General features: G+C 39.2%; 1 protein-coding gene across 1 annotated transcript in view; it reads right to left on the reverse strand.

Moving 5' to 3' along the window:
* LOC108686178 (inhibin beta chain) overlaps positions 1-10,010 on the reverse strand; it is a 28,363-nt gene extending 18,353 nt beyond the window's left edge. Inside the window, exons 1-2 of the mRNA XM_018191316.1 lie at positions 9,864-10,010; positions 8,951-9,671 (exon numbers count right to left, since the gene is read on the reverse strand). Coding sequence (XP_018046805.1) covers positions 8,951-9,671; positions 9,864-10,010 — 868 coding nt within the window. The remainder of the gene's footprint in view (positions 1-8,950; positions 9,672-9,863) is intronic.
* Positions 10,011-10,940: the final 930 nt, after the last annotated feature.

Genomic DNA, 10,940 nt, shown 5'->3' on the forward strand with positions numbered 1-10,940 from the left:
TTTTATATATACACACACACACACACACACACACACACATTCTTTTCTTGATTTATATATAATGACCCCAGTTGGAAGGCACACTGAGCATCGTGTATTCTGTTCTGTTCTTTTCACAAAATAGCTTCCCTTTTCTAACTAATTAACTCTAACTAGCTGTAATAAGCTCAGAGACTAAGTCGGTTTCGATCGTTGGAGACTAAAGAATCTTCTCGTAGATACATATCAGTATCATCTTTAAATACGAATTTGTCGCTAGAATATATCTTTCTTTCTATAAAAATAGACTGTCCTCGGGGATATTCTTCCCCAGCCTAATCTTCTTCAGTGACTTCGCACTCTCTTCGTTTCTCGTTTTCCATCGAGTCTACCCTTCTGTTTCCTCACTATTGTAGTCACCGTTGTCGTTATCGTCGGGATTTCGCATCCTCGACGATAACGACATCGACGAAATGGTAACGCTGGTGGCGTTGTTGAGTGAGACGCATAAATTCTTATGGTATCTTATGGTCCAAGCACTTTGGAATGGCTCGCCCGCTCGCCGAAGGGTGGCGAGAATATAAACGTTGTTTTTGCATAAGAACGTTACTCACGGGTTGTAAAGCCCTGTTTGCTCGCATTGCTATCGAAGTTACCGTTATTGTTGTTGTTGCTGTTGCCGCTATTGCTGACAGTTAACACCTCCTCATACGCTTACTCGCTATCGGAGACTTACACGGCCATATGCCGACACTTTGTATCGATTGTCAAGAGTACAAGGTCCGGATATCTTCTCTTGTCCTCACTATCTCTCTCTAATGAATTTTTAAATAACAATCTGGCTTGCGTAATTGTTTTCGCTATAACAAAGTATATCTCAATTTTTAAACCGTATTGTGAGATTATTCCGTCTTATTTAATAAATAATTTATTAATATTTTATGCGGAAATATTCTTGAGGATTAACGACTTCTCAATTCTAAAAAATGTACGGTTTCGTTATTTATCTTTCAACATCGATACTTTCCAGACAATAATTTTTATTCTGCTTTCACCGCACAGAATTCATCCCCCTGTAGTTTGCAATAACGCCTGAAAGGTTTCCATCGAACGAGTTTTGACGATCTTTTTTGGTAGCCTTCACCGTGGAAACTTTCGATCGCTTGGCGAGCTCCATTACGAGTTTTCCTACTGTCGATTGCATTCGTACAATTTCCCATTGCATTATCGTGAAAGAACCTCTCTGCTTTATCTTTCTCTTCCGACTGAAATCGGCCCGACAAAACCGAATAACTAGATTGGGGAAATGAATTAATTTGATTACTCAATGAATTATACAATTTTATTCGACCAGTTATGTATGGAATAGAAAGAAGAGCATTCATGTTGATAAAAAAAAAACCACATCGGAAATATTTAATCATAAATGAGAAATTTCTATAGGATGAATACATTTACATAGTATTATGTTATAACGTAGTATAATCTCAAAAATAATCAAGCTTAATAATTATTGACATCTATAAAAGAAATTCTGATTAATCATAATTATTGTTAAAATAATTGCACTTGGAACAAATGTGAGAGATATATAAATTTGTAATAAATATTTATAAAACAAGTTAATTAATCTTTCGATGCCTCTCTGGATATGACATATCCGACTTTCCTTTTCTAATGCTTTTTTCGTTGCTTATAATTTTTGTATTAATAAAAATACATACATTTAGTTCGTATTTTACTCCTTAATTCGATTGAAAAAAAAACTTTTACAATATGTATTTCATTTTTATGAAAATTGTAATAAATAAATAATCGAACTGATTGTGCCATATCCAGTGTGTTGTTCCAATAATGTGGCTGAAAGGTTAATAATAATTATAATCAAACGTTTTCTCTCTCTCTCTCTCTTTTAGAATTTTTACTATTTATGTAATTAGGAGAGAGATAAGAATGCAGAACAAGTCGTTTAGATCGCGATTAACGATCCTTTCATGGCCACAGGGAGAGGTTTTACTCCATCATACACTGTAATCCTCAAAGAAATTTAAAAAAGGATGGCTTAATCGATGGAAATTTGGCAAACGAAAGGGCGACAGGAATACCTGAATGGTAATAAAATTGTTTTCAATGATAGTATGACTCTCACACAGTTATTATTAGAAAACCCGTTAACAGGCTATACCGGCGCGTTATGTATCTTTTTACTGTGGTGCTAAAAGAGCGAAACTTTCCCGCCGAGATCATTTTTCTATTCGTCGAAAACATCGCTCATCCCCGGACCAATTAATCGAATACGTCGAATCGTTCTGAGCTTGAGAACTTTTTCTCTTTCTGATCTTCAATGAAAATCAAAAAGTAACATGTTTAACCCCTTCAGATCCAATATACATTATAACGTCCATTAAATTTGAAAACATTATCCGTTAAAATTATTTAATTCATTAACCAGATATATAATAATGTATACGTTGCAAAAATAGTCAAAATTTTGAAAAAATTAATTGTTTAATACAAATCATTTATTAAAGTGTCTTTGAATTGAATTAAAAAAAATTTTTAACATGGAACATTAAAAAGATTTGAGGGAGTTAAGAAACATTTAAATTTCACAGTTGTATATGATTACTAAAACTCACAAGAAAAGAATCGCGAATTGACTGGAAGTGATTTATATTAGAAAGCGGATCTACGTTTGAATCAGGCAACTTATTAAACTGTTATATCGTGTATAAATTCTTGTTTATCATATTATGTGGAAATATTACGTTACTTACTCCCTCTGTATTTTCATTTGCTAACGGAATGTTAAGAATAATCGAATGCTCTGGAAATACTAATTTACACGAAGGTATAAGGTGTAAAAATACGCGTCGCAAATTACGCGATTTATCAATCTCGATTTTTCCTTTAGTTAGCTAATGACTATAAATTGCGTTAGAGATCTCACGATTAATACGATCGAGGATGAGTGATGAGGAGTGAAATTCTGTCTCGCACGCGATGTCTGTCGCACGACCGACCGCGACTCGACAAATTGAAAGACGAGGTGAGAACATTGAGTGCATCGGCTGGGAAAATTCACGGCGACGCGACGAGTAATTATCGTCCGTCAGCTGGAGTTGTGCGCGGTCGGGTATATTGATTCAACCGGGTAGGTAGAGAAAAGTATCCGCGACACGTCGGTACGACTACAAATGCTGGCCGCGAAGGAGTGGGAACTCGCGTTGTTCGGGTTCCGTGGTATTTTTTTTTTTCGCGTGTTCCACGTAGACAAAAAATGTGGAACACAAACTTTCCCTCGTTGCAACCCCCGCGCGTGCCGCGCGTCCGCCGGCCACCCTGCGGTCGATGCAATGGTGGTCGTTTATAGTTTCTTTAGTTTCTTCAAAAAGAATGACGTGTTCATCGGCTATGTATAGTGACACAGCGACATTAACGTTAAAGTATCACATATGGCGCATTACGAACGCCTCGACGCGCGAGGTGTTCGGAAAAATCATTCGGAGAATGACCGGAAGAATTCCGGCGGGCGGATTTCGTGTTACGGGATCGTTGGCGGTGCACGCTTCGAAATTCTCGCCGGGAACGCGCGAGGATCGGAGATATCGATATCGCGCTGAGAAAAGTTCGCGACTCCCCCGGCACGGCTCTCGCGAATCGATCGCGAACGAGTCCGAATCGAGTAATACTGCGCTGAAACTGCAATTAAACCGAAATTCCGTTTTGTCGCGACATGTTATCAGTTTGCTGATATAATACTTCCTTTAATCTATCTATGTAAATCAGAATGGAAAAAAATTCTTCTTTACAAATTAATGCCTATATATAAGTAAAATATCACAAGAGAAATAAAAACGTGTACAAGGTGTGTCTTGCGAAATCTAATTTTATTTTCGAGAATTTAAAGATTTTCAAAATTTTGATTTTTTTTAGATTCCAGTTAATTTTTCAAAACTTTTCAGAATTTTGCATATTTCTAGTCTTAAGATTTCTTAATTTCTCAAATTTTTAAATTATCCTAATTTTTAATTGTTTTTTTTCTAGAATTCTTATTTCGATACAAAGTCTCTATTAGCGAATTGATTTTCCGATGTCTCTGTTATCAAGCGAGAGACGATTTAAACGGGATTGGAACGCCACGCGACGATTTCACACGGTTTTAAAAGAGCGAAATGGGGCACGAAACTCTCTGCGGGGGCAGGAGAATGCTCGTTAATTTAACGGTGGCGAAGAGGTGCAAGCGCCGGCTAACGTCGCGGCAACGAGAGTCGGGGCAACATTACCGTTTCTACCTTGGGGTTCTATTACCCTTATTGTTAAACTTAGAGTTACTGTGAACTGCGGAGTGAACTATAGACCGCTTCTCTGTTGTCGCAACACTCGCGCCGACTGCGGCGGGCCACGTGGCTGCAGGTGTGTGGCTCCGCTGGGACGCGTGCGAGCGGCTCGTCAAACGTCGTCAACGAGCGACCAGTGCATTCCGCCTTTCGTCAAGCTCGCAAAAATTTCGTCGGCCACAATCGACCTCTTCCCTTTTCCTCCCCTCCCCCCGGAATCATCCCCTTCCCCCGCCTTCTCACCATTACCTGTCGCACACACCTGCAAAATTCGTCGACGTTGTTGACGTTTGCTGGAACCGGAAAAAGATCTGACCGCGATTTTCCCGCAATTACGTACACGAATCGCGTCGCGGACGCGACTCAGCCCCGAACTAGGCGAAACTACAAGGAAGTGAAACTAAAATGATGTTATAGTGAATAATTCATGGAATCATGGTAGAAGTTGCAAGTATGACGAGCCACTCGAAATTTTGCGATGAGTCAGCTTTTTTTTATTATTACAAACTTGTTTTTTTCTTTTTTCAGTATAATTTTCCACGGTGATGAAAGTACGAAGTGCTGCGTAAAATTATAGGAGATCATTGTTAACTAGAATCATTTGTACAGATAAATGTGTTTATTACGTCATATCATATAAGCGATAAAACGTACCCTACGTGTCGTTACCGAAGAAGTAATGCAATACACGCGGATAGATTAACCCCGAAGTCGCGTTGTACACACCACAAGTTATTACATTATATCTGTGTGCATCGGGCACGCTGTGTGTTGAACATGCGACGTGTTGTTTGGCGTTTCGTGGAAGTCCTGTTATCGGAGACCAAGCTTATTGCAACTTGCTATTTCAAATCCATTCGCGTATACTTGTTATTTAATACACAGACTATTGTTCGCTCTATTTTCAAGTCTCGCGATAAAAGACACAAAACATACATTCTTCAAATCTATATTAAATTTAATATCAAGCAAAGAATTATTAAGACAACACTGGTGTGTGTGTGTGTGTGTGTATGTGTATGTGTGTGTGTGTGTGTGTGTGTGTGTGTGTGTGTGTGTGTGTGTGTGTGTAAAATCAATATAGTTACAATATAATGAATAAAATACGCGTTTCCATTCAAGCGTTTAAGTCATGTTTAGTCAAATAAAAATATAAATTAAATAAAATTATAAAAGTAATACCATATAATGCGTGAAATTTCGATTTTGAATATTAAGATATATATGGTATGATTTACTATCGTTTAAGTCTTTAATAATATAAATCTCGGTTTTAATTTAATATATCACAAAATGTCAAAATCGAAAATTAATCCTTTATTCGTGATTTAAGAAAAGGAAGTTAAATTCTATAAAGATTAATGTTGAAAATTACGACATTTCTTCAAGGAATTATTCTAGATATTTAAAAAATAAAACTTATTCTATAGATACTAAAATACTTTTCGATTGGCTCGAGACTTATACTTTACAGACAATCTGACTAAATTATACGTATGCGTGTATAGTTCGCAAGCGATAAACGTTTATCATTGATCAATACAATCTTATAAACAATCATACTATCTATAACATCTATAACATCTTGGTATAATAAAAGCTCTGAAAAATCATGACCGAGTATCAATTGTGAACAATGTGACCCTCGAGAAATAACATTATTTCGGCAAGTAATCATTAGATGTGATCGATAAACAGAATAAGCAGTCGCTATGTTTTTCGATCTATACTAATACGGTCGAGCAATTGTTATTACGACATGTCGAAATGTACGAGAAAGAGCTTGGGAAAAACTTCTATATCAAGTGACTGGATCATCCAATTAGACATGAAATCAATGAATTCTCCTCGCACAATTTAGCATCGAACGAATTCGACTTAATTCAGTAGTTTTACTTCGGCGATATCAAACGATAGGAAAAAAGTACAACATCAAATTGTCGTTGGCTTTCGATTTTTTTACAATTCGCATGTATATTTCCGAATCGCTATTGATTGGATACATCTTCAGATTTATATATCCCAAATATAATGCAGAATCGTCCACATTGCATAATTGAATGATGTCTCATAATTCTCGATGTTCATCATTCTTTATTTTTTTAAGATATTAATTGATTTGTGTATTTAATAATTCAAATCATAAAAAATGAGATTGTACTAAATTATTACAAATTGAAGAAATTATTGCGAACTGAAGAGGCTAATCAACTTAAACTACCTTAAGAAGTTAAGAAACTTGTTTCAACTTAAATTGGTATAATTATATTGATTGTTATTTATATACAGAACATGTTTATTTTAAAAGCATAAAAATAAGTGTTAGAAAGAGACATTGTATTATTGATTGTTTTAATGATTTTACGTAACGTATCGCGAATAATTAATAATTGCAGCATTCATATATGACGTGCAATAGAATGCTCGCGTCTATAGATGCAGTAACGTCCTTTATCCGATGCAGAATAATTTTCTTATATGTAGGCGGAATATTTTGATTGAGAATGCTGCGATGCTTATCGAGCGAAGTTGACAAAGTTGTAAGACCCGGCCGCGGTTTACGTCGACGTTTCGCGCTTCGCAGAAATCTTTGCAACTTTTTCAAGGATCCTCTTCAAGCCACTGGCACCTCGCGCTTAGAAAATGTTTTCTCAGAAGCAAACTTTATACACGTGTGAGATCGGTCGCGTTAGAAATCGCATTCGTGCGGCAAGGACACTCGCGTTCTCTAGATCGTTCTCAATTGTTCGATCGCAGCTCGGCTGTGACATTGTGCAGGAATATTCGCGCAGGAATAGACGTTTCTCTTAAAAATAAAAATTTTCCTCGCGGAATCCCTGTGCTCTGCGAGGATGCATCGGAGAAAGTAGAAACATGAGGTGATAAAAATTAACATTGATGAATCCCATTTGCCATGCTGTATTTTATGGTAATTGTTGTGCTCCTAGGCACGTATCATGGAATTAATTGAAATGAATTTTGATCACAGTTGTTCAATCATTTTAGTTGTTCAATTATTCACTAGATTTTTATTGTGTGTTAGGGAAAACGGCATAATTTCGAATGGAAACTATTCTGAATAGTTTCATATGTATTCTGTTGTCACGAATGTATTTAAAAATCATTTTCTTGTGTCGAAATGCGAATCCGTTAGATTACCTATATCGATTTCTTAGGTCCGTATTTATATCTCACTTTTATCGATGAATATCGCGCATTTAGCATATCGTTTATTTTACTTATTCTACAAAATCTTGGAAATAAATGTGTATATTTATCAATAAAAATGAAGTGTAATACAAATCATTATCTCCGATTCTTATAGTAGTCTTTTAAATTATATATACAATCGATCTACATGTATATATATATATAAATCCTACTAATACAGAACTCTCTATATGTATTAAAATGATGCAAATTATCATACGTTTAAAGGCTTTATTATGAAAAATTTTTTACAGTGAACCATATTACTTAAGCTTCAAGTCTTCTTTAAGTCGTCTTAAGCAATTGACCAATCACAGTCGAATGTGCAAAGAATAACCGACAATAATTGGTCAATTTTTTACGCCTAAGATTTAAAGCTTGGATATGGCTTATTGTAGAAAACACACTAGGGCCACAGTACACTGAAAAATTTAAGAGCAGTTGGACGTAAGCAACAAGGAAATCAACATGTTGGATTTTCTACTACTTACGTTATGGCTTTACGATCTCTATTGTAATTGCTAATTCGCTTACTGTTTAAGTTTTATTATTTAAGTTTTTTTATAACAAAAATATGTTCTTACAATTTGGCCCTTATATCTGTATTTAAAAATCATACATTTTTGAGTCTGGTATTTATTTGTTGTTATACAAGGTGTTTCAGAAAGAAAGATAGATATTTTTGGGAGATGATGTTATTGCTCATTTTAAAATGATATTTACATTCACGTGATCATTTTTTAATGATCATGTGAAGATGAACATCATCTCTCAGAACATTAACTTTTTCTCCTGGAATACCATATAAGACCGCCTTAAGTACAGTCTTAAGATGATCATAAATTAATTACTGTATTAACAGTAAAGCTGCGCGCATATTAATATCTTAAGACATTACTTAGAGGATGGTCTTGAAATAAAAACTTTCGCTGTTTGAGTTGTTCTTCGAAATATTCAATGAAGAAATTAAACGTCAGAATGATAATATATAGACTCAGGGTGATATTCATAATCCATTTTTATTTTAAGATCGTCTTAAATAATATCTTAAGATGCTAATACAATCGTGTGATTGATTTATGACATCTTTAGACTATACTTAAGACAGTCTTAAATATAAGAATCAATTAATCTATGAATACTATTCTCTGATTGGTTCATGACATCTTAAGACTGTACTTAAGACAGTCTTAAATATAAGATCCGATTATGAATACTAGTTATAGTCATGCTTATTATTGATGTACTTATCGGATTATTGAATCTCTCGATATCGTTCGTATAACTGTTAAATTTTAATTGTCTTTTAATTTGATCGAAACATAAAAATATGAAAAACAAGGGAAATTAATATAATTTTTCGAAACAAAGTGCGAGGATTTATTGTTAGAGATTTTTCGAGTGAGTACTAGCGGACTCACCGGGTTCCGCGAAGGTGATAATCTCCGAAGTTCTCGCGTAGAAATCATCTAGTTCCTCTTGAACATCATTGTAGCTCTGATAGGACTTGGGGGTGGTCCTAGCGTTACCCTCAGTGGTAGTGGTCTCCTGATCAAGATTCCTATACGAGTACTCGTCGCCACCGTAAAGGAACTCGCCCGAATATTCACTCTCGTAATCGACTCTCGACCGGTCGGAGTAGCGCGGCGGCGTTTGCGCCTCCGCCCGGTAAAGGGTCTCCAGGGCCAAGTGCCGGGGCACAGTGGCCAACGTCCTGTTAACGTCCGGGCGAGTTCTCAAGCCAAGTTTCTGCAAGATCTGATGTTTGATCGCCTCCAGCCTAAGATCGTCGGGGCTAGGCGTGGCGGTGTCTTTGAACAGGCCGCCCCTCGACGGACTCTCGTGATGAACGTGATGATGATGGTGATGTTGTTGCTGCTGTTGTTGATGTGGGCAACCCGGACACGTCTGATGGTGGCCGCTGAGCCGCGGCTGTACCGCTGGCAGAGCGAGACAACAGAGAGCCAATCCTATGAGCAGCAAATTGGATGGCAGCGACGGCGGGGCATTAGCGTGGACGGTGCGCACCGGGCCCAGACAATGCAGGGAGGACACGCGGTCCACGTCGGGCCCGGCGTCGTGCCGTCGTAATCGCTGCCGCGTCGTCGTCGTCGTCGTCGTCGTTGTCGTCGTCGTCGTCGTCGTCGTCGTAGTTGTCGTCGTTGTCGTCGTCGTCGTCGTCGTCGTCGTCGCCGTCGTCGTCGTCGTCGTCGGCAATCGGCGCGTTCGAGCGCGCGCGCGTACACGAGCGCGGACACGAGCGCGGGCGCGAGCGCGAATGCGGGCGCGGGCGCGGGCGCGAGCACGAGCACGGGCGCGGGCACGAGCACGGGCACGACCGCGAGATCTAGGCTGCTGCTGTTGCAGCACTCGCCTGATGCACTCGGGCTGCTGCTGATGCTGCTGATGCTGCTCCCAGAAGATCCTGTCGTTTTGGTCTTCGCTTGAGGTACCACTGTGTCCGTAGGGCACCTGGTGCATCTCGACGACAAGTCACCTCGTTCGTCCGCACCACCTCCGCTTCCTCCTCCTTTTGCTTCGGTGCTCCCTTCTTTCTTTCTGTTCTTGATCCGATACCAGTACCCCGAGTGTTCTACCTGATGCGCGAAGAGGCTCCGGCTTTCTTTCTCCTGGGGTATCGTTAGATTCCCCGTCGACGCTGATGTCACTACCACCAACGCATTCGACGCCAAAGAGCAGGAAGTTTCTCGCACCGGTGAAGATCTTCCTCTGTTTGCTGTTAACGGACTCGCTCCTTGCTTGCAGTGGTGCCGAGGGACTACGGGGACCACGACGACGACGACGACGATGGCGGTCACTGGAGATGACAGGACGACCTGGGACGGAACAGTACAACGACTCGACGGGGATGACGGCGTGTAGTGGTGACGACGACGACGGTGATGATGACGACAGAGAAGACAGGAAGAAGGCATCCTCGCCTAAACCCCCCATCACCAACTACCGGTTGCCGGCGCCTTAAAATCGTTCTCACCCAAGCGATGGATCGCCGTAACCGACCGGTGGACGCCGCTCGTAGTTTCGGCCATTCGCTTTGCTTCCGCGTATTCACGTTCACTCATAAACGCGTTTCCTCGTACGTACATATAGATGTTTATTATATATGTATATATATATATATATATATATATATGTATATATATATAATTGTAGATGTATATATATTTCGCGCTATTCACGCTCTCTTTCCTTTCGTGCGTCTCTCTTTCCGTCGGACTCCTCCTGAACACCGTCCTTGAGCCGGCCTTCCGCTTGTTCGCGCGAGCTAATCCGAGCGGGTCGTTGAACTTGACTGTGTGTGCACGCTTCACTTCGCTACTCTAACCCCTTTTTTCCTCTCTCTCTCTCTCTCTCTCTCTCTCTCTCTCTCTCTCTCTCTCTCTCTCTCTC

This window comes from Atta colombica, unplaced genomic scaffold (assembly GCF_001594045.1).
Source record: "Atta colombica isolate Treedump-2 unplaced genomic scaffold, Acol1.0 scaffold166, whole genome shotgun sequence".
In the NCBI taxonomy this organism is placed as follows: domain Eukaryota; kingdom Metazoa; phylum Arthropoda; class Insecta; order Hymenoptera; family Formicidae; genus Atta; species Atta colombica.